The following is a 24,745-nucleotide window of genomic DNA, read 5'->3' as shown; positions in this document are numbered from 1 at the left end:
CAATGGCACTCAATGAGTAATGCAAGAAAGTCGTGGTTTCCATCTCTCTACTGAAAGTATGGATTTTTTTTTTTACATCTACATTGTTGCACCTGTCTGTAGTCGCTCAAAACCGCTGTTCCCTGCTTCTTACATGAGTTTACCTGAAATGAAGTTACAGCTGGGCTTGTGTTGTGTTGTGTTGTGTGTGTGTGTGTGTGTGTGTGTGTGTGTGATTTTTTTCTTTCCTTCCTTCCTTCCTTCCTTCCCATCAATCTTTGAATCTCCCAAGTGCCAGCCAGGTATTCACCCCCTTCCTCTTTTGCTTGTTTCCACAAAATAACTCTCTTCCACTCCTCACCTCACACTGTGCCTCTTAGTTTACTGTACTTCTTGTGATGGGTATTGTCATGAGACAAAATTGTTCAGTGGTTTTCAATAACACATTTGTGTGCGGATTGTTGCACAACCTGTCAAGCGTCTGAAAAGTAAAGTTGTGTGTGCGAACTACGGAAACTTAAGTGTGCAAACAGCTTGCAACACAGGTACAAAGCGAATGATCACACTTTGAACATGCAAGTCCATTTTCTGACAGCGTCAAATGCCATTGCTACTGCCTCTTTTCATGCGAGCATCAGCACTTCTCTTCGTAAAACTACTCAAAGCTAGAAGGACTGAACTGGGCTTAACCGGAATAAGAACCTTTGCAGTTAGATATTTATTAGTGGATATTCCTTATAGATGCAGGGTGTGACGTCATTTGTTAAAAGCTTACAGCAAGCTTTCTTTGAGAGACTGAAAGCTCCAGCAATGCCAATGCCCAGGAATCAAGATGGGGTACATCTGAAATGGATTTCAAATCGGGGATAAAAGTGCTCATTCAACCTTTGTGTGTGTGTGTGTGTGTGTGTGTGTGTGTGTGTCCAATTGCATGTGTGCTGTTAAGGAGGGCACATCACAGCAAGACATATTCAGTCATATTGCATTCTATTTGCTCTTTTCCGCATCTTGTAGCTATATTTAACATGTTTGTGTTTTTCCTTTTAGAGACGTTAATGTACCTTACCCAGTCCAACATGTCATCCGCTCAGCTCCAAGTCACAATGTAATATTTAACAGAGCAACGTGCATTCTCCCTGAAACATTTAGTCTGTATTACCATTTCTTACTTTGATGAATTATTCCATGTGGGGTTTGCTTTGATGTTTTCTCTGTACTTATGTGTACTTCAATGTAAGCGTGTATTTAGAGTGTGAGTACCGTGAGACAGGTGGACATGAAAATGTGACGCTCTTTTTGTTTGCCTATAGTTGCTCCGCAGTTCGCTGGTAAACAACCGCACACAGGCCAAAGTGGCGGAGGAGTTGGGCATGCAGGACTTTGCCATTACCAATGACAAAACCAAACGGCCAGTCGCACTACGGACCAAGACTCTGGCGGACTTGTTGGAGTGTATGTTCACATCTCTTTGATTCATTTACTGCCATAAAATGTTACTACTCAACCTTTTTCTTGTATGCCCCTCCAAAATGTGCAGTTTAATATGGCAGCATCAAGTACCATTATTGATTTTTTTGTTCCCTTTGTGTGAGATGTCAAACAGCCACTTCTCTGCTAAAGGCACTATCCCCTATGTGCTTAGTATGACTCCCAGTTTGTGATAATGTCTTCCATCTTTGATTCTAGGATAAGCTGCTTATGGTATTCCACCAACTTAATACATTTTTTGGAACAGAATAGGACATACGATAATATATGCTTAGTAGAATAAGTGCATGCTAGAAGACATTTGCCAGTTAAAGGAAAATTGATCTGACTTGTCCAGTGGTTGTTTTAGCCACCTTGGCTTATACAGACTTAACATCTTGCTTTCAAGACATTATACAAATTATAATATTGAGAGTCTTATGACTAAAGTATCAACCAATTCAAACTGAAAACACAGCAACTGTAGGTGTATCCATAGTAGTAGCTGTGCACCTGCCTGATTTTAAGTTTGCCAGATATTTATGGGGGGCCATCACATGAAAGCCCTGGTCCTTCTGGTGTGGCTCTCTGTGTGTATCAATGTTTGAGAGTATAGAAAAATTCAACAGCATAGATCATGTTTTTTTCATTAACATGTAACATGAACAAAGATTTTTAAAGTTAAGGATCCCTTAATGTTTTTTAAAGCTCTGAGATATCTATTGTTTTTAGCCTTTAGAAAATCCAATATTGTTCTGGGTATAATGGAAGCCTACTGTTCTGACAAGAATGCGTAATATCCTCCAATCCCCACGTCCTCATATATAAAATAGATAAGTTAATATTTTACTAATGCTTGCATATGGTTAGGAAAATCAGTATATACTGTAAATGTAGCGTGAGAGACAAAGAGATGGTTCCTTCTTTTTTACTTTACTGCGTGTTCCTTGATTTCAGAAACACAATGAAAAGACATTCTCAGGAAAGTAGCACAGGTTTAGGCTTATGTGCACGCCCAAATTAATTGTCAGAGAATGTAGAGACAACGCCATGTGAGATTTGAGAGAAAAAGGGTGTTACTGGGATTGAGTTAATGTGCAGTCCTCATTTGGCCAACATAGAGCTAGCAATGACGGGGAATGTAATACATTCCATGTTGGCAGAAAAAGTAAAACAAAGAGAGAAAAAAACATGTGCGCGTTCCAGGTCAGCCTTCAAAAGGCAGACTTTAATACATGAACTTCATATCATTTGCCTTTCAAATTATCTTTCGAAGTTGAGGCCAGAGCAGAGTTGATGACACAGGAAGGGGATGAGGGTCAGCGCTGGAATTGAGTGCAACTCCTGCACATATGAACAGTAGTGCCCTGCAGCGACAGCAGGCCCTCACTGTCCTCCTGAAATATTACATATTATTCCTCTCATGTCCCACTGTCTTAGTCACGGAGATGAGTAAATGCACTGGCAGCTAATGGAAGAGGAAAACAAAGGGACAGCTACGAGATGAAGATGACACCCAGTACCTACTGCTGGGATTTCAAATCTCTTTTCCGTTCAGTTAAACTGTTCAGCTTGACATACAGATTAATCTTATATACAATATAGATGTTTCTGTGAACTCTGCGTGGCCCGCGCTATACCAATTTCCTGTTTGATGGAAAAAACGCAGCGAACTAGAGAGCCATCTTTTCCATCGTATACAATACCACTACGTCACAACTGAAGTTTGTCTTGTTAGTGTTCAATTTACATTAGGAGCAGGAAGAGAGCCATCTGAGCCACAAAAGAAGCCACACATTAATCCTCATGTTTTTTTTTTTGTTTTTGTTTTATAATTGCTGTCTTTATTTTTTCTGTTTGCAGCTTTCATCGCAGCTCTGTACATTGATAAAGATCTGGAGTATGTGCACACCTTCATGAACGTCTGCTTTTTCCCCCGGCTGAAGGTGAGACTCTATTGATAGTCATTCACCACTTACACCTGATCAATGAGCCACTCAGCCTGGCACCGCAGACCAAGAGAGAGAACCAGGGAGATGGAGGGAGCTGATGGCCGGGCTCTAACGCTGCTAGCATCGACGTAAATCCAAGCGTGGTGCTCAGTCATTGAATGAATCTCGTGACGGCAGCTTTGATCGCTCTTTTAGTCACCTTTAATGGAAAACGCAACAGTGTCGGTAGTCTTTTTCTAATTGGTCCAAGAAGTGCTTGTGCTGTTGAAAGCATCCACTGTTCCAGGAGTTGGGTAATCAAACAGGATTCATTCCAGGCTCCCATGGCCAGATGTGAGAGAGGAAGGTTGGGCATTTTATTCCCTCAAGCACCATTTGATTGTCAAACTATAGAGCCCCAAGACTGCTATTCTCCCATTAATAGAGCTTCCGTGGTAAAAGACAAATTATCACTTTCTATCTCATACCTAAACGGTGATGTGTGCACACACACATGCTTGTGTACTGTACGATTACCCACACAGCGTGGACCTCTCCTTGTGAAGCTTCTGCAGTGGTCTGATATGCCATGCTAATTGCTGTCTTGGTGTGCCTCTCCAGGGAGAATCCCCAGCTTTGGAGTAGCTGAGCTTTGCGTCATGGTCGCTGCAAGAGAGCACCTCATTTCCACTTCCAAGAGAAAAGTTGTGAAACAGCCAACATGTCTCCTTACATAGCCTTCTGGAAACCACAGTGGTGCACAGTTTGCTGCTTCATCCAATTTGGCAGGGAATAGAGAAGCAAAACCAGGGACATAAATGCATAAACGCTCCTTTCCTTATGTTCACTCCTTTTGGTTTATGGAATAAAGTACAAAAAAAAAAAAGTGTAGCATATAGCAACACTCGTTTGAAAACACCCTAATTTCTCTGCTTTATGCTACATATATGCTCCCCAGAGAGAGGAAAAGGGGGAAGGAGGAAAAGGGAAGTACAGGAAGAACGGGAGGTGGGGGGGGTTGAGGGGGCAATAAAGCGAGAGAGTAAGAGAACGCGAGCAACAGAAGCACTCTATGTATAAAATTAATAGGAGCAGACAGTTCTGGATTCAAAGTCTGCTTTTTATGACAAGGCTACCTCCCTGCTAATGGAAGGGCTTTTAGAAGTCCCCCTTGGATAAAAGAAATGTATCAGGGCCGCACACCTGGGAGACTCCCAGACGCTCTTTATATCTGGCCGGGGATTGGCTTTTGTCTTAAGTAGCCTGTGATTTGTACTCACTGTAAAGACACAGATAGAGTGCCAAGTCAGGGAGAGAGCAAACAAGTGACTGCAAAAAAAGGGGCCAGAAATGGTGGAAGGGCTCATGGCAAGAAAGGAATAAAAGCATGAGGTACTAAGGGAGAGAGTGGCAGTGGCTGATTTTTGTTTCCTGTTTCTGATTATTTGAAAGAAGCTTGCAAAAGAAGTAGTTTGATTCCCTGTGTGTTCTCTTTGGTCTCTGTGTTGCAGGAGTTTATTCTGAACCAGGACTGGAATGACCCAAAGTCTCAGCTGCAGCAGTGCTGTTTGACCCTGAGAACAGAGGGCAAGGAGCCTGATATCCCGCTGTACAAGTAAGCTCCTCAGAAAACACAGACACCACATATTTGAAGCTGGCACTGGTGTTTTTATTTTCATTTTTTTATGCCAAGAGTGACATCTTAGGTTGTCATATTTTGAATGTAATACGAGGGTGACTTTGCTGCTCCCTGAAAACTACCTTTTTATAATTGAATTTCTTGATTAAAAACAGCTTTTGTGCTAAAAATATGACTAGTAGGCAATATATAAGATTAACACAATCAATTCTAGTACCCCTTCAACAGCAGCATTCATTGTAACAATTTCTCAATGACTTAACAGAACTAGTTCAACCGATTATACATTATTTATCTTACTATATCAGTTACTTAAAAAACAACAATTTCAACCATTTATCCATTACTTTCAGCTAACTTTTCCTATCTTTATCCATTACTTTTAGCTAACGCCAACTATTTCAGCTTTTAGCTTATTATTTCAACCCTTTATCCATTGCTTTTATATATTAAAATGTACTTAGTTGAGCTACTGCACAAACTTTCCATGTACACCCAAGCCCCTGGTATATGATTAGTTTGGATTGGGATCACTGGTCTAATACACCCATACACATTAAAGCTGCCAGGTATAAAGAGAGAGGCAAATTTTAGGACAGTTCAAAAATGTACATTGTCGCAAATGCAACTTGTCACTTATGCCAATCCTATACATTATCTATTTTTCACATTTCTTTTTTTTGTTTTATATTTGCAGATTTTAGCTTGTAAAATGTAAGATTTGGTGTCCAAATAAAACCTTAACACGTGCATGAGGGAATGCACGTGTACACTGTACATACAAGAAAACCTGACCTAGTCAACAGTTGAAATGGGTTCAGTCATGCATCACATGGGCCACAATACGCATTCAGAGAAATCAAATGGCACAAACATAATTTACAGGACCTTCCTCTTCGCCATCGGTCCCTGAACATTGTGAACAGCTGTGTAAGGGTCTCTGTTGTTGTGATATATAAACACCCCCAAAGAGACCTCTTATTTGACAAAAGGTCAAGAAGCAAGTGTCATTTGACAGAATGCTTTTGAGAGTTGCCATGAAGCAGTGTGTTTGTCACCATGGAAACTGTCAAACTGTGTTTTATATTAGAGAAAATAAAGGGGGTCAGTTGGACTTACAAGGGCTCTTGGAAACAGAGCAGTTTTATGTACAATAAACTCCACAATCGCGCATTTAATCAGTTCCATCTTCCTCCCTTTCTCTTTTCCTTGTATTTATTTGAATGTCTTTTCAGAGCTCCTCTGTTTGTTTTTCTGTCTATCTGCCCGATTGTGATTTTTGACACTGCACAACTCTGACACTACAATCAACACTTCCCTCCAACTCTGTTGCCCGCGAGAACGTGAACGAGAAACAAATCGAGCCCCTGGGTGATTTGAATTTCAATAATTCTAAAGACATGTAGGCAAGAATGGACAAAAAAAAGCTTATATAAAGCTAGTACCCAATGGCTTTGAGGCTTTTGACACAGCCTTGAGTACAAAATATGGCTTACTTTGTCCTGTCTATATAATAAACAGGAGCAGCATTTGATGATTTTGTGCAACCTCCTCGTGAATGAGCCAACCTTTTGTTTGTCAATAAACCAGAATAATAGTCCTTTTTATAGCAGTTCATACAGCTGTTTTTTTGTTGAGATATTTGATAGGACAGTTAGGTGAGAGAGAGGAGGAAAACATACAGGAAATGTCACTTGGACCTCTGCATCGAGGCCTAAACCTCAAAGTATATGTACGCCTGCTCTACCGCCGGGCCAACCCAGCCACAGCACCATCACTTTTCTGTACATCTCGTCTAGGCAGGACTCACCAGGGAGCAGACACATAACACACTTTCCCATTGTGCAGAGAATGGCCTGAGTCAGTAAGTAGCCCCTTTTAGTGTGAACTTGCGGGTGCTGTTTTTCTCTCACTCGCACACTTCCATCCTTACACTGCCTTGAAGTTGACACCTTCCCAACAGCTCACAGATTTCCTTTTTATTCCGTCTCGTTTTGTTATTTGAGCAGCGTGATAATTCCAAGCGACACTTTTCCCTGTTGAGATTTGGCTAAAAAGTCACTCACAAGAGTCTTTTTTTGCTCCCCACATGTGCTGCTTCATTTGTAAGTGAGAAAGGGGCCTGCATTATTGATAAAGTGTCATAAGTGGCCACATTGCATTAAAAATGGATTGCTCTCCTGAAATAAGTAAATTGTCTGTGAATAATTTAGGTGACTCACAGCTTGGGTCTGAGATGTTTATGCTAATGTTAACATTTTCAAACATCTCCCAAGTTTTGTCAGCTGTCTTGTACTCATGTCCCTGCAGAAATGTAACAAAATTGACAGCTTGTTTTTTTTTTCTTCTTCTCTCTCTCCTAAATGAGGTACCTCTGTTAATTAGATGAGTGATGTTCCCATCCTTCTCTTAGATTTTTTGGTCCCTCTTTAGCGTTTTCATTGTTTACCCTGCTAGCGCACCAAAGACTTGTGGGTCTGTCAAAGATTATTGTCATTGTTTTATTTCAGTTCCTCTCCCAACATGTCATTTATTTATTTTTTTTTACCAAACATAGATCTTGGTATTTGAAGATGATGGGTGTGGGGAGTTGGGGAGGCTTTAAAAGCTGTTTATATGTCCCTCAGACGGCTTCTGCACGCTCTCAAAGCATGCTACTGAATCAAAGTGCTATTACCCTCCCCTCAACCCGCCGCTTGAGATGAATTATATTTGTTCCAATTGAAAACTTTTTTTTCTCACCTCCCTTGTTCTTGTTATTTCTCTGAAGGACAATGTCCCTGAGTGCCCTTGTGCCTTTCTTCTGGGTATTATTACTATTTCTCAACTCTACCCTCCTGCCTGTCATCCCATATTTCTGTGTTTGAATTTGCAGGACCCTGCAGACAGTGGGGCCCTCACATGCTCGCACCTACACCGTCGCTGTGTATTTCAAAGGGGAGCGAATCGGTTGTGGCAAAGGCCCAAGGTGAGTAAGACAGTACAATATAATAAGACACAAAAGTAAAAAGGAGCTTCACTTCTCAATGCACTGCTAATGGCTCGGGAATAATGGCTGTGCTTTATTGATGGTGTTTATTATAGCAATTAAGCTCTTGTTGGCCTATTCTATCGGGAGAGACATTATGCAGAATGGAAATGAATCGATTCATTATTGATTTGACGTAAATTGTGTTATGGAAAGATCACTTTGTGCCGAAGAAGAATCTGTGACTAGGCAGCACTGCATCTGGGAATGCATTTAGGTCTATCTGGGATATTGCGTTCACAGCAGGACAGAGATGTGTTTGTGTGTCTTTTTTTTTTCTTTTCTTTTTGACTGCACACCTCTGTGTGTGCTCACACATTTATGCTTTTGTTAAGTTTCTCTGCGCCAAGGCCTTCTCAGGGTTGGAGGGGTTGACAATAAAGCTGCAGCTGAGCCTGCGAGAAATGAAACGTAAATCCATCAAACATCTTTCACCCCCCACATGTGAAAATCCCCTCCACGCCCCCCTACTTGAAAGCGCTCTCTCTTGCTCTAAGCTGGCGATAAGTTTGTCCCTTCCATAGGATCTTTGACAGCTTACTGTTTTTGTATTTACATGACTTAAGCTCCAAGCCACCTCCGCCGCTGGGCTCTGATCACACAGCACATAATATATACGGAGGGACGGTGAATTGCAGGCGTAAACAGTGCCCAGCGCACAGCCGCCAATAGGCTTACCTTTTTGAAATGTGTGCACTGTTACCTGGGATTGTTAGGCAAAAGGGCTCTTTCAAAACAAATATAAAGCACTTCTGATAATCCCCTCAATATTGGGCCTGTTTTTTGACAAGATTTCAAAAAGGGACATTTTGAATATGCTAAAGACCTATTCTCCCTCATTCATTGTCTCCCTCTCTGTCTCCTTTAAAAAAATATTTCTAATCTAGCATCCAACAGGCGGAAATGGGAGCTGCGATGGATGCGCTCGAAAAATGTAAGTTGTTTGGCAACACACGCACAAACACACAAAAACACACAAACAGACAAACACACACATTCACATTTAAAACCTTTCCTGTGCTTCGCCACAGTGTTGAGGGTTAGCCTTGGCTGTACAGTATGCAAGATGGCTGGCAGAGAGCTGTGGCCTGGCCAGCCGGTTGGCTGTACATATAGGACATTAGGCTGTTTGAAGTGCTAGCCCAGAGCACAGGCATGGGGTCCATGCCAGAGATGGAGAACCAATAAAACAAGGACGGGGGAAGCTAAGCGTCCTTCACTGCGTCGACCATCCCGAGGGGACCGCAGGAAGTTTTGTGTCGAGGGCCGCCACAAAGTTTGTGTTTTTGTTGTTGTTGTGTTTTCAAGCCCTTTTACAGTCCACTAGAACGAGGCTTTACACTCGGAGCGACTCTTTTGTGCTCAGCGCTCCTCTTCATATTTGAAGGAGTGCGGGAGCTGTCTTCCCCGTGTGCTGCTTCACTCCTTGGCTGTTTTTCATCTTGTTATCTACCACCACTTAAGGAAAATAGATAGTGTTTTTTAGGCATTTACAATGTCTCATTTGCTGCCAAGTAAAAGTACAATTACAGGGCTCTCAGAAACACATCCATGAGCCGTTTCCATCATCTCTTATTCGCCTACTTATACTCAATGCATATTTATGTGGATGCATAATATCATACATTACACTGAGTGTGTAAAGAATTGGGTATGTGTTCAAGTGTACTTTTTGGACTGGACTCGCTTGCTATCCCTGTGACCAGCACATTAATCAGATGTACAATTTGTTCTTTACGCAACTAATTAGCCAGAAGTGATCACAAATGGCTTTGTTGGAACAAGCCTGTAGAACTGGCAAAGGGTAGGAAGGTCAAACTTTGATTTCATTTGGCCCATAAAGCCTTCTCCAGCTACCTGTGATTGATACTGTTTGTGTGCCCAAGCTTTAGCTTTTTATGAAACATTAGCGTTATGGTGGTATTATTTAAAGCCGCTCACTCAGTCTCCCTTTCTGTCTGCTTCTGGCTCCCCTCTCCCTCACCTCCCTCCCTCCTTATCAGGGGGCGTAGTTCAGTACACACACACTCTCTCTCTCTCCTGTGTCTTCTTCCGTCCCTAAATTCCTCCCCTTTCCTCTCCCCAGTGTGCGCCTCTGTCACCGTGATTGATAGATGCTCATTGCTAGCAAATGAACATTTCCCCCCTCATAAATTGCTGTTTCATGTGACTAGATTAGCAATGCCTTTTTAAAAGGTCAGTTAATTTAAAATCATCTCTTCAAGTCTTCCCTCCTTTTGGCACAAAGGCTACCAGATCCAGGGCTTTTTCTGACTTTGTAATATCACTTAATTTGAACCCGATAATTTACAAATCCCCCCCCCCATGCTCAATGTACGCTTTTCTTTCACCCAGGGTTTACTAATACTTGGGGTGAGCCTGTCAATTGTATAATACACAATCATTAGAAAAATAAATACACATATGGGCTGCTCAATTTTGAATTTGACCAATATTATTATATTAGTCAGTCCCTCCAGGATTTCACAGGCCTTTTTTTGAGATAGTTGCGGCCCAAAATGCCTGATGTTGCGGGATCTTTTGTAAGAAACATTTTAGTGTAATTCTTTAAAATTTAAAAGGAAACTTGTTTTGTGTAAAATATAATTCCTCTAAGCTGAGTTTTCCTAGTAACCTTTTCAAAAAGGCTCAGGATGCTGCAAAGGATGGTATAATATGAAAATGCCTGGTGGATTTAATGTGTCAGTTGCTTGGTGATCTTTACATTGTTAATTTCCTATCCTGTACTGGGCTGAGACACACATTCCGACGGTTTGATACAGGACTTATTGGACTTTAACTTATCATCGCACTTACAATAACGAGCGTAGCTGTCCTCAATTTAGGTCATCCTGTACATCTCATCTCCCGTTATTCCTGCATCCACCGTGTGTGTGTGTGTGTGTGTGTGTGTGTGTGTGTGTGTGTGTGTGTGTGTGTGTGTGTGTGTGTGTGTGTGTGTGTGTGTGTGTGTGTGTGTGTGTGTGTGTGTGTGTGTGTCAGTCAGTCGCAGGGGGAACTCAGCACCCCCGCCCTCTGCAGAGCTGACAAGATTAAAACAGCAGCCGCTTCAGCGACTTCAGAGTGGAAAAAAGTTACAGCGAACATTAATGTTAAAATGTGTACAGGTTGGCACAGGTTTTGCGGGGTCTTTTGCTGTACCTTTTGTTGGTAAATGTGACGTCGACCCGTTCTCACTCCCGCTTGGTCATTGGCTCTCAGAGTCACATACTGATACCAAGTCTGGCACGTGGAACTGCTGGGATTGATTTAAGTCGTGGGATACTCCAGTTCTTGGTCAAATTTTTGAAAGCGTTTTGGTGATTGGTCAAAATTGCGAGTCGCCCCAAAGTTACAGTGATTGGTTGAATATGCGTGAATTTTTCCAATCGCCAAATCCTGGAGGGACTGATCAGTCTAGTAATAGAATATGAAGACTGTGTTTATTCACTGTGGTTGATCAGATCTTTTTCGCCATCCATCGTTTTCAGGTAGCACCCATTATTTGAAGGTCATTTAGTTTTTACTAAATGTAGTCTGATTGTATGTTTAGTATTTTTCTAAATTCACTATTCAAGCCTATATAAATCATTTATATTCTGTTATGCAATGGTTGAATGTTGTTTTGTTAAGATAAACATGCCAGGTCAGTCAACAGGGTTAAAACACTCCTTTGAAGGATCTGCGTGTCTCCTGAACATGAGCTTTTATAATCAGACTCAAGCTCATCTGCTGCAGAACCGCCTGACTCATAAACTCCTATTGGAGCCACATTGTCTCTCATGTGATTGTCGAGGGCCTCGCTTCATTTGTTCTCATAGCAAGACTAATCAAGGACATTAGCCCCGGTGTCATGTAATTCGTCATTGATTGTCTTGTTGGCCCTCACTGCAGCATCGGCTACACCATTACTCCTCTTGTACAACAGCCCTACCTTGTGTTACTCTCGGATCGAAGATACCTCCCCGCAACGTGTCAGGATTCATTTCCATGTTTTATTTAAGGCCTCCTCGAGTATCAGGAGCACTTTGAGGCAGGATTGAACTTTTTGTATCATGCTGCAGAGCTTTTCCGGGCAGACAGAAATCCGCTGCTCCAGCGGTGTCGGAGAGGTGAGAGACACGGCTGTGTTCAGTCAGACAGCTCTGAGCTCATTAAAGAGAGCAAGGCCCAATGTTCGGTGTGTGTGCTGTCTGTGGCCGATCCGCTGGTGGCTGAGCTGATTCACATTCCATTATTTGATGGCCCACATTTTGACAGTCTCCTGCCTGTATATGTCAAGGCAGAATTAAATGTTAAGCAAGGCCCAGACTTGGAGAAAGATGAGTGCAAACAAATCGAGCTGAGAGCAGCCAGGTAGGGGAACAGAGTCAACGGGAGGAAGGGGTTGGTGGTGCAGAGTTTCTCAGAGCCTGAGGCTCCATGCACCACGCACCTTTAGGTCTAAGGCGACATCAAATATACATGGAAACGGCTTAACCATTTATCATGCATCCTTGCAGATAATACTGTCTCTGTTTAAAGTCTCTACTCCCTCTCCAAGTCTCAACCCCCTCTCTTTTCCATTTTTTTTTTTTAGCTTCCCCGCAGCTGCTTGTTTCTCGAACAATGCAATATCTGTTGAATAAGCGAAGGAGCCTTGATATGCTGGAAGGGGACTACATTTTTTCCTCAGCTTTCTCTAAACCCTTTAATCTCCAGATAGAAGCCTTGGATGGATAGAGGCAAAGTAAAGTACAGTATGCAGGATCTCCATTCGGTGTCTTGAGCCTTTTGTTTGGCCTTTGGCACGGCAGGGAAATCCCTTAGCAGCACTATACAGGTGCCTCATTGGCTTGTTGACCGATGTGGTGTGCGCGAGCTCTAGGTGATAGACTCAGCCGACCCGGTCTATTGTGGAGTCATCTCACGGCCTGAGCTTAGGCTGAATAGTGAATGCCTAAGTGAAAGGACACTGTATGTTCTTGTGCCCTTAAAAGAGGAGCTGATCCCTCATCGCAGAGTCCACATCCAGCTGCTGTCTGAGCGCGCATTTCAGCACTGCATGTCTGCTGCCGGGCACAACAGGCTGTGTTGTTGCTTAGCCCCCTCCCCCCGCCGCCGACTGCCAGCGCTGCTCCAAAAACGGCTACACCCCGAATCTCAAGACTTTAATCAGCGTCCTTGTGAGGAATTGTCGATAAACAAAAAGACCTGAGTGCGGCGTCACCGCCTTAACCAGTGTAATCAGTATGCCGAGTGTGCCGTTTCTCAAAGGTGCTTTTCTTGAGAACGCTGGACGGCTGAGAATTCTCAACATGTCTTTGCGATGCCCAAAGCAGACTGAAATGAAAAGCCTTGTGTATTCTTTAGCAACCCGTATTCTTTGACGCCTGCTCTTGTGCTGCATGTTAAACAATGTAAATGGCCAAAGCTTTTTTTTTTCTTCTTTCTCCTAGGGAAAAATGCTGGTGATTTCCATATTTTAACTCCAATATGTAGTTTTCTCTCCAAGGCTCACCAACTGTTCCTTAATCACTGACAGCATATTGTTGTTTGGGTGTGTATCCATGCATGTGTGTGTCCCCCAAATTTCCCTCGGAATCACTTTTATTTTTATTTTTTCAACACATTTTTTTCTTTAGGATTCTTATAAGATCTGTCCCCCTTTTAATAGGATATTGCCGTTATCTTGGTCTGACTCTCTTTGTTGCCTTACAATGAACTAGAGTGTTGCAAAAGGTAGAATACATCCTCCTATTCACGCGTCAAACACAAATGTAATAGGAATTTTAGTGTTTCATTTACCATCGGAGGGTTTAGAATTCTCTAACTGCAAACAACTGAGGCCCTGTTTAGACGTCCATGGTTATTCTGAAAAACAGAGACATTTCCCGTTGTTTGTGCCCGTTGTTTACACGCAAACGGAGAATTCGCCCCTGAAAACGAGTCTTTCTAAAAACTTCAGCTAGAGTGGAGATTTTGGAAATCTTCGTTTGCACGATTGCATGTAAACTGAGACAATCAGAGCTTTAGGCAGCCGCAGAAGAGAAGAGAGAGGAAGTGATTTGTTGTTGCTGTTGCTATTTTGGGGATTCTGATTGGCTAAAGTGGGCTTTGAGCATCTCGTTACATTGCCACCTACAGGTTTGGACTGCTCTTGATGGCATTCCTTACGTCTTTATTTGATACAGGGACAGTGCATATTAATGGACACTTCTGTCAATACGCCAGGGTTAGCCAAAAGGCTATTTTTCATCTGCGTTGAAGGCATATATACACGGGTAAACAAACACTTTTCTAAAAACTGACAGCTATGCACAGTGTTATTTTTGAAACCGGAAAGGTAGAAATATCTGTTTATGAAAATAGCCGGCCACATGTAAACGTAGAATGAGATACTACATAGCCTCTAGTTGTTTTACAGCCAATTCCTCCTGAAAACCAGTTGAAGAATGTGTGTAAGGCCCACCCTGAGGCCAAATACTATTCAGTCCATAAAATGACAAAAATATTGAAAAATACCTCACAGCATCTTAGACCTTAAGGGGAAATTGTTTTTTGTCTGACCCAACACAGAGAACCGAATTCCTTGCATTTCTAACTTGATAAATTAGTTAAATGATTAAAATTCTCACACGTTCATTTAACACAGGAAACGCACATAAAAGGTTCTAACTGTGCTCTTTATCAGGAATCAGGCATTCTTTAAATAAACCTTTGGAGTGATGAGGTTTCAAATGACTGATTTTCTAACTGCTGGAATAGCTCATCAACACCAGAGAGAGATTTGAGCACAACCCAGATGGATAATGTGTCGCTCCAACATGTGAGAACTATTTTCACTTCTCCTGTGGTGTGTTTCCCCGACCGTGGCTGTGCGTCTGCAGCAGTGGGACAGCAGCAGTTTCTGCTATCTGGTACCCAATATCGGCACCAGATAGTTGAATAGTTGGCTCAAACCCCTAAGGCGCCATATTATCGTCTGCGAGTCCACTGTCTGCACAATAGTAATAATTAAATTTTCTCATTTATCAGAGGATAATATACACTATCTGCAGCACAGGCTCTAAGTATTTAGTCAGTGATACATGGTCTGTTGTTTTGGCTCTGTACTGCAGCACGTTGGGTTCGAAATGAAACAACGTGTGAGGTTAATGTGCTGACTCGCCGCTTTAAGGTGTTCGAGGATGGTTACAACTACACTAGCAAACTTGTAGACCTTCCGAGGTTAGTAGCAGGGAAATTATCAGAAACAAACAAGCAAAGACAACAAGGCATGTTTTATAAACCCAGTACTTCTTGAAAAAGTTAGTGTTACTTGCTTAAGACAAGAGCGTCAGAAAGTCTCAACAAAAGCTTTAAGTGTCCTCTACATTTACAATCAAATGGAAATTAGCCCAATATTTTTGGTCCTTTTTAAATTTGAGTATACAAACCACTAGCAGAAAGGTCAGAATTAGAACTTTTAGATTTGTTTTTCTGTGGGTCATCTCTACTTTTCCCACGGCCAAAGATTTACTTTAAAACTTCTTTGGGAAAAAGTATTGAAAGACAGATTTTAATTTGTTTAGGTTTGCATGGTCATGGTCAGTGACCGGAAAAACTGCACAGTCAAATGTGTGTCTCAGCGAGGTTGACACAAGCCGCCGGGCCTCTGTCATGCGTGCTGTTTTAAATTGAGGTGTGCAGTGAATAGACCCAGTAATGTACACACTTAATGGGAAATGACCTAAGCTCTGAATAACAAAATTACAAACGGTGCTGCCTGGTGGGTCGTAGGGTTAAATCCTGCTGGATTTTACAGGAAACTAAAGCTTCCAGTGAATTCCAGCTATCTCCAATTAGGATTATGTGTTCCTTTATGGGTCGGGGAATTCTGCTAAATTGGATGTTGAATTAAGCTGAATTAATTAGTTAAAATAACTATAATGATAATAATTGTGATAGTGCCAAAAATTCTCTTCTTCCAACTTCTCAAAGGAGACGTTCTTTTTAGCTGTTTGATATAATTGTTGTTTAGATAGCTTTGGGTCATGGTTCTATTCTATTAACAAAAATGACATTTGAAAATGTCATCTTGAACTCTCAGAACATGTGATGGGAGCTTTTCTTTATTTCATATATTCACAGATGGCAAAAGTACTCACTTCCCGTACTCAAGTAGAAGTACAGATACTTTTGTTAAAAAATAAATTGGTAAACGTAGAAGTAATGATTTAACTTCTTTACTCAAGTAAAAGTAACAAAGTACAGTCTGCCAACATCACATATATGATGACTCCAGGTTACAATAAAATCAAACAATAATAAGGTAACTCTAGTAAAATTGTATGAAACTTGTTAGTAAAGACTAAATAAGGACTGTATTTAAAGCTGTTTCGTAATGGCCAGAGACGGGCCTGAAGTCAATAGGTCAGAGGTTTTGTGGTTGTGTGAATTCACTGGAAGCTTTAGTTTCCTGTGAAATACGTGAATTCGCTAGACATCGTGGGTCTTGGGCCTTCAGCTGTCAGTCATGTTCCGCAACAAATCCGGACCTGGAGGGTACTGAAGGATGGAGTAGCACGGAGCTGATACGCAACGGTATCCGCAGTTGGTGAAAATCCAGGGTTAGAGTTGAATTTTGATGGTTTTTCTAGTCGTTTAGATTCCTGGTCAGAGAAAAGGACCTGTTTGAATAAACTTGCGCTTTAAAGAGTCTTAATCAGCAGTTTTTTCCTGACAATTTTTAAAACACCAAACAATTTTGTTCTCAACTCATGAAAAGTTGACATTTGGGAGTTGCATGGTTTTCACAGGACAGAGATGCAGTGTGACTATACATGCAGCACCAAATAATGACCACCAGGTGTATGGCTGAAAAGAAATAGTTGTAGTGGTTCAGTCTTGAAATAGCAAATGTCTTAATTGAAATGCAAAGTTATTTTTTGCCATTATGGCCTCAAAAGCTCATTTGTGTCTTGGTTGAGATTTTAAAAGAAGTTTAGGTGCATTTTTGAGTGCGTTTCCTTGATTAACCTTCCAGATTTGCTCATTACTGTTGACACTTTGTAAACCCTCATTGGTTGTGTGGCTTCAGCCAAGTTGGCAGAGAGCAAAAAACCCAAATGGAGACCTCAGAACTTTTCTTTAGAAACTGGAGGCTGATTAGATTCCTGTTTTTTTTCTACAGCTTACTGGTTGACCACAGTTAACAGCATTTGTCAGCTATAAAAGAGTTCTGGCAGTCAGCAGTTTTATTCGTTATTAGCTTTCAAAGCAGCATGAGACACATGTTTAGATCATCTGTGCTTGAACTACAGAAGCCTACGATAACATACCATCAGCTTGTATCTGTTTTTGTGTTACTTTCTCAGCTGTCACACTACACCATCTTATTGCAGATCTCATTTAGAAATGTTCACTTGTAATTATGTTATCAGATCTCACAGTCAGCGTGCTGAAACCAAACAAGGCTTGTCTAATTCCTTGTTACTTTATGATTAATAATGAAATAACAACATGAGGGCAATTTAATCACAAGTCTGCCTGCAACATTTTCAGTCATTTGACCAAAGTGACAACATGACACTTGCTATGAAAACTATAGGCTGTGCAATTTGAGCCCTAAATTGCTGTCCCCAGTTGGAAACTGACCTTGTCTCTTCACACCCCTGCCTCTTTGTGTCTTTCTCTTTATCTGTTCTCCTTGGTCGACTTCTCTCTGTTTCCCGCTCTGCCTCTCCCTGTACCAGATAACTTCCCACAGATGGCTCATCAGAAGCGCTTCATCGAGCGGAAATACAGACAGGAGCTGAAGGAGATGAGACGAGAGCGGGAACGGCAGGAGAAGGAGACTGACGAGCCGGAGGAATGCAGGAAGTGACAGCACTCCCTTTTTTGGGGGGCCAATCAGGATCCGCATCCACATTAAGGAGTTCTGACTGCAAACCGTCCAGGCAAGAGTTGGCAAAATGCAGACGCAACTAGTAAATTGTGGAGCTGTGATAGTTTAGAAATGATGATTGACTGTTGCCTAAGTTCTACACGGACATTGGTGGGACACAGGTAAGCATTAGTTGGGTCGCTTTTACTCTAAACCAAGAGATTTAGGCTCAAATTAGTTTTTTGTCCACGATTTTTAAAAACATTGAGAAATAAAGCATGATACTGTCCTCTTTTATGCTGTTTAGTACTGTGGCACTGTCAAAGGTGGCCTTATGTTGTTTTTTTTCCTAATCCTTAAATATTGAGTTACCATTTCAACCCAAAACCACAGCAGGAGCTCACAATGTAACTGAAACATGGCATAAAAAATGTTTTTAATTGAAGTATGAAATGCTAAATAAACCATAAAATATTTTAATGTAAATAAAGTTTCTGATTAACTGTCAAAAATAAGTTTTTTTTTATTATTGTGAACCGCACTTGCTCAGTGCTCCGCTAAGAGGCCTTTACCAGAAAAAAGGGTTGAGTCAATTATAGTCAATCACCATCTGTCACACATCTGCCACTCATCCTCTAATAATCAAATTTTTTTGATCCCCCACTTTTTAACCACTCTCCAAATCCGATTGGCTGTCTGACAGATCTTAATTATAGATTGTCTAATTAACAATTTCCTCAGCTCAGTAGCCTCTGGATCAAGCTATTTAACAACGGGCGTCATATGAATTACTATCTTGCGTGTAGAGTTGAGTCTTTTGTACTGAGATTTAATGTAGATAATATATACATACCTGTGAGGATGGTAAATCTCTTACCTGCTAGCCCGTGGCTGCTGTCATATTTCAGATAAAAGTTAAATTATCCTTCATAACCCCGAAGAAAATAAACGAGTAGTCTAACGGAGCTACAACACAAGTACATAAACCTGTCAAATTTGTAACCCTCAATATAATGTATGAACCCCATTTTTTGTAACAATAGCTCACAAAGAAAATAGAGGCTGATTTTTAAAGATATTTATTCGTGTCATATAAATATTCAGTACAAAATATCACGTTTTACAAAGCAGATTGATGAATAGCCAATGATGTAGGGCCCTCTCACACTACCACAACCTCTCAAGTTGTTTCTACATTGACAAAACTCAACAGCTTAATCACATTGTCACCAACATAATATACCGTAGTAGCGGTTGAGCCTCGAGGCCCACTGTGTCTACACATCAACAACCACAGATCTATTGTATCTGGAGACGGAGGACATCAGCGTCACCATCTAGTTGCCTCAAATGAAAAACACAGAAGTGGCGGTGCTTTGCGATGTGCAACATTTTCTGTTATCTTAGCTGAGCATGGCGCCAATGCTTGGAGGCAATTATACTCTCCATAGGAAAACACAAGCACGTCTTTGTAATGGCGATATGCTGACACCCTGTATGAAGACAGAAAATAGTGAAGACTGAAGGGGAAAAAAAAGCTTTTGCTGAGTGCTGCTGTCATGTTGATTTCCATTTGAGACCTCGCATTGGACCTTGAGGCAGAAAAGCAGCTTTGTTAGAGTGAAGGGTTTTTCAAACCCATTAATAGGTAATCATAGAAAACGTTACTGCAGTCTGAAAATGGCCACTTGCACAATGGGAGCTCCAGCAAAAAGCTAATAAACAAAACAAGGGGGCAAAAAAGAGAACACGTATGCATAGCCAAGCGTTAAGAATTTTCCAACCACTGTGTTTTCAATTGGATTGTTTAACAAGGCGCACCGTTGTCGATGTCGAGCCTGGTTCCAAGTACACAGAGAAAAAGTGTACCACTGTGGCAATTATGCAATTGTGTTTTGCTATTACTGTTCCAAATGTCTGATGAATGTCAGTCTCTTCACAGGTTGGCCTTTTGCTAAAGTGAGGGCAGAGCTTGTTTTGGCTGGCCTCTTTTCTTCTTGGTCATTCTGCCCTCTCAGTTCCCAGCCCTCGTTATTTCAAGACTACTTTTTTTGTTTTTTTGTAAGGGGGTCTTAGTAATATGATGATATTGCTTTTCTTCTTTTGATTTCTAAATTGCTTTACAAACTAAACCGTTGTGTTGTTGCTGCGGGCTAATGTTTCCACCTTCTCTCGGAGATGATGGAACACCTTATTCCTCAAAGGTCAGGTGCCCCCTTTGATGAGCCCCTTTCTGGACAAGGCCGTTCATCCCACAGGAAATCAGTTAGGTGAACTCTTGGACTGGCTTCATGTTCAGCACTACATACAGTACATGTAATAAAGGAAACTGGACAGTGTTCAAAGGAAAATACTGGTTTTTGGCACATTTCCAAAAACTGCTATCTTACATTATTATACAGTCGACTGCAGGGCAGCGCCCATCACAGGACACAAAATGTTGATCAAACATCAAGTGTGAAAGTGTGAAAAACACTTGTTTTGTTTCAAAATGCTGTAGGTCACATTTAAATGTTTTTTTCTCTTCTTTTGAAAAGAATCTGACCCCCAAATTTAAGAAAATCTCATCGAGAAGATTTGTTTTATTTAAGGCAACTCTTTTGTCTCATGTTATAGACTTGATGCTCATTTAAAGCATAACAGCTTTACAGATGGACTGAGTCCAAGTTTAAATGTGCATGTATAATTGTTCTATTTCCAATCTACATATCATTGTCCCAGCTTGGTACATTGATTCAAATGTTACTTTTCCTGTTTAAAATAAATTTGCATGATTAATTTTAATGATAACTGTCCACGAGGTGTTTAATCTAATATCGTAGTTTCAAGCTCAAGTGAATGTTACTTACATCATGCTGTACGTGAGTGAAACATTAACACATTTCCGTGGTCGATGTGAGCAAAAAAGGTCCAACAAGATCAGTATTTTCCTCTGAGGATGTTGCACATTAGATTATCAATCAAATCTAATGATCAATGTATCTTAGAAAACAACACTATTTAGTGTACTTCATTTTTCAGCCAGTGTTTGCTTCACAGAGAAAAATGGTTCTCAAGACATTCAGCTCAACAAGGAAATATTTGGTATTTGGCTCACCTCAATGCTAATGGTCAAAGCTGTGTGGAGATGAAAATCAGATTCTTCAAAAATAACTAACTAGTATTTTTCCAAATGTTAGTTGTGGCTGTAGATTCCGCGTTCATTTACCCAAGCTTTTGCAAGCTTTAAAGAACTTTAGCCACTTGTTGACAGCAACGTGCCACAACTAACACAAATTCCATTATGCATACCTCTCCAATCAAACCGGTATCGAAATTTCTCATTTTCCCATCAGAGATGAAGATGCCAAAAATGTTCTGGCTCAAGAAAAACTAAGGATGATGTGAGGCAGCCATCGCTGAAAGAGGGGGTCATTTGGAATAAAAATCCCTAGAAAACAAAACAGTAGAGCGTATTGTATCATATTATCGTACATACACAAGCAAAGATAGAACTCACAATATGCAGCATGTTTTTGTCCGAGAAACACTGAAAAATACATAGGCATATCTGTTGGTTTACAAAACTGCTTGTTGAACATGTCCATCAAATGCAGCTTTGGAAGAAAAAAAAAAATTGTATATTTGGGCCTCATATATACACACACAAAAGTCTTGACACAAAGTCGTTCACTGCACCCGGGCAAAAACGCAACTAACACTGACTTGACACACAAAGCCTACGTCTGGTCACCGGAGGGACTATTGATTGGTGCGCGGTAGCAGTGACAGAGCACTTGGTCAAATAGTGCTTTTTTCTTGGTCTTTTCACCATTTTTTTCGCTACACGTGCACCAAAATTGCACGAAAGTTTTACATGTGTTTCATTTAACTTTTTCTCTCCTCGTGCCAGGCTCTCGTTAGGAATCCCTGTCGCTGTCGTCGCCCCCGTACATGTCTGCCAGTTTCTTAAACCGGGGTCCCCACTCGCTCAGGTAGTTGTAGTCCTGGTCGCCCTCTGTGGTCACCGAGTCGAGTGAGCTAAGGGACTCTGCTACGGAGCCGTTACCCTCATAGGCGTAGGTGGCCAGGGAGTCGTAAGGCGGCGCCGTTGGGTCGCTGTCGTTGTCCTGGAGCCTCTGGTTGATGAAGTCCCTCACATCCCCGTTAGTGTCCCGGATCGGGGGCAGCACGGGCCGTCGAACCGGAGGGTAGAAGGTCTCGGGGACGATATCCCTCCGCTGCTTGCTATCCTCGATGGCCTCTGGGTTGCGCAGCGTGCCGATATCAAAGGCCTGAGTGTCCTCCTCTCCGCCCCCTTCATCGTTGTAGCTGACGACGTTGTCTCTGACATCCTCTTTGGAGATGATCAGAGGCTCCTTCTTCCTCTGTCTCCTCAGGGCAGCAAACAGCACCACGATCACTACAGGGAGAACCACAACAGAGAGAACAAGTTACAGACTTTGGTGACTTTTGCTGTTGTTTCTTTGCTCCCTCTCCTTGTTCTGAAGGCCAGTGACTGTCCAGGGGGAATTCTTGATGTTGCCTGAGTATTCACTGATGTTCAGGGACTTTGTAGAAACAGACTCAGCTACCACAAGTATGCATTATGTATTTGCTTTCCCAAGGGCCACTGCATTCTTTTGCTTAAAATCACAAACAAATGCAGTTTAAGAACACAACAAAATACATACATGTGTGCTAGAAAAACAACTTCATATAGCATTATGGCATTTGAACTATGGAATTATCAAAATACACTTTGGGTACCCCCTAAGCTATATAAAGCTAAAAATATGTTAAACCCTGTTTCCAGCTAATATTAATAGCTCCAGCAATGTATTGTGGTAACTTATTTTGCGTGCCGTTTTCTTTTGCGAGGTGCAAATGTTCCACCAAAACAAGTTCCTTCCTGAGACCAATTTGCAGATTCACCGTCGCTGTGAAGTCTAGCAGCTTAGGTGGTCTGGAAAGCAGGACTTGGTACACTCCAATATTTAGAAATATAAGACGTTTTACATAGTTAACTATCAAATATTTACAACAACTTTTTTTTTTACCATGCTCTATTACTTTTAATTATCATACTATTCAGTGACATTTATCTAGATTTTTTTCCACAAAACTGTGACTTTTTTATACGGCAAACTATAAAATTTGACTTTTCAAATGTTTCGATTTACTATACTATAACTTTAGTTACATTTTAGTGACTTTATGCTAGGTTGAGACTGAGCGCAGGATGCACCGCCACCCACATTAAGGTCGATGCACTTTGTTTAAGTGGTACATCATTTGAGTCGTGGCTGTATTGTACTTCTACACGGCATCGCAGTGTTTGCAGAGGACTAAGTTGTTTTTTAAAATGTTCCCACGCCACAATTTCATGATTACTTTTGAAATCAAAAAGTAAACTCGCAGGTAACAGAGTACGGCGTCAAAAATTGCCTCCGGGTGGTAAAATGTTGAATTGCTGCCACACAAAGAAATTCATTTCATTGCTTCAAGACTCACACTACACAACCTGAATTAGTTTAACCAATAACAAATTAACGTGATCAACTAAATTCTTAATGATCAATAACGTAATAAACGTCACTGTGACTTTTATTACAGTAAACGTCAATATACTGGGACGTTTTTATGACTTTTTTGACATACTATCCTATGACTTTTATGACAAATTTCGACATCTTCGACATCAATACCTTTTTTTCAACATATTACTACCATGACTTTTTCAACAGTGTTCTGTACTTCTTTGGACATACTATACTATGGCTTTTTTTGACTTTTTCAACATACTATACTATGCCTTTTTCAACATGTAATACTATGACTTTTCAACATGTTATACTATGACCTTTCAACATACTATACTATTAGTTTTTTCAACATACTATTCTATGACTTCTTCATGACTTTTTCAACACAATGTTCTATTACTTTTTCAACATACTATACTATGACTTTTTTTGACATACTATAATAGGACTTCTTCATGACTTTTTCAACAGAATGTTCTATGACTTTTTTGACTTACTATACTGATTTTTTGACAAGCTATACTTTAACCTATTTTGACATACTGTACTAGGACTTTTTAACACACTACAAACAAGCTCTACAGAGGTTGGTGAAGAAGATCTACTGTAAGTAGCTTCCAGCAATGGAGGAACTCTACATCCAGGGGTGTAGGGGCCATCAGGATCGTCAGCCTGCTGCTGTCTGGCAGACAGTACCACCGTATTCCTCACCACCAGGCTCAGGGACAGTTTCATGCCCATGAGACTCTTAAACTAATCACTACATTTTCACCACTGTCTTTACATATGTTAACTAATCATAATACTAAATTCCTGTTTACATTACAGAATGTTAATTTTGAAATTACTGTGTACCACAAATATGATATATTTATATGATATATACATGCAAATAACTTGTATTTAGTTCACTTTAGTTCATTTTTAAACAGATATTTCATGCATTCTTTACTATGTTTAGAGATGTGCATTGGCATTGACTGCTTATTTTTTATTTGATTGTTTTGCATATGTATTCATTAAAGAATTTGAAACTACCAACTATAAAAATGTATATTTTGTCACATGGAAAAAGTCATAGTATAGCATGTCAAAAAGTCAGAGTATAGTATGTTGAAAAAGTTATAGTATAGTATGTCAAATAAATGTAGTATACTGTCAAAAAAAGTAATTTTATAGTGTTGAAAAAAGTTAAAAAGTCATAGTATAGTGTTGAAAAAAGGTCATGGTATAGTAAGCCAAAAAAGTAAAAAAAAGTCATAGTATAACATGTCGAAAAAAAGTCATACTATAGTATGTTGAAAATAGTCATAGTATACTATGTTGAAA

General features: G+C 40.7%; 2 protein-coding genes across 3 annotated transcripts in view; one reads left to right on the top strand and one right to left on the bottom strand.

The window, feature by feature from the left end:
* The window catches only part of drosha (drosha ribonuclease III), a 92,611-nt gene extending 74,199 nt beyond the window's left edge, over positions 1–18,412 (top strand). For both annotated transcript variants that reach the window (XM_034861545.1, XM_034861544.1), the window contains exons 27-32: positions 1,290–1,431; positions 3,310–3,392; positions 4,889–4,992; positions 7,892–7,984; positions 8,932–8,978; positions 17,761–18,412. In XM_034861545.1, the coding sequence (XP_034717436.1) occupies positions 1,290–1,431; positions 3,310–3,392; positions 4,889–4,992; positions 7,892–7,984; positions 8,932–8,978; positions 17,761–17,891 (600 nt within the window). In that variant the 3' untranslated portion in view covers positions 17,892–18,412. The remainder of the gene's footprint in view (positions 1–1,289; positions 1,432–3,309; positions 3,393–4,888; positions 4,993–7,891; positions 7,985–8,931; positions 8,979–17,760) is intronic.
* A 1,969-nt stretch (positions 18,413–20,381) lies between these two features.
* LOC117937522 (cadherin-6-like) overlaps positions 20,382–24,745 on the bottom strand; it is a 63,721-nt gene continuing 59,357 nt past the window's right edge. Inside the window, exon 12 of the mRNA XM_034861546.1 lies at positions 20,382–22,293. Within this exon, the coding sequence (XP_034717437.1) occupies positions 21,791–22,293 (503 nt within the window). The 3' untranslated portion in view covers positions 20,382–21,790. The remainder of the gene's footprint in view (positions 22,294–24,745) is intronic.

This window comes from Etheostoma cragini, chromosome 22, assembly GCF_013103735.1.
Source record: "Etheostoma cragini isolate CJK2018 chromosome 22, CSU_Ecrag_1.0, whole genome shotgun sequence".
Classification (NCBI taxonomy): Eukaryota; Metazoa; Chordata; class Actinopteri; order Perciformes; family Percidae; genus Etheostoma; species Etheostoma cragini.
The sequence above is the reverse complement of the archived record's forward strand: the minus strand, read 5'-3'. Positions and strand labels throughout refer to the sequence as shown.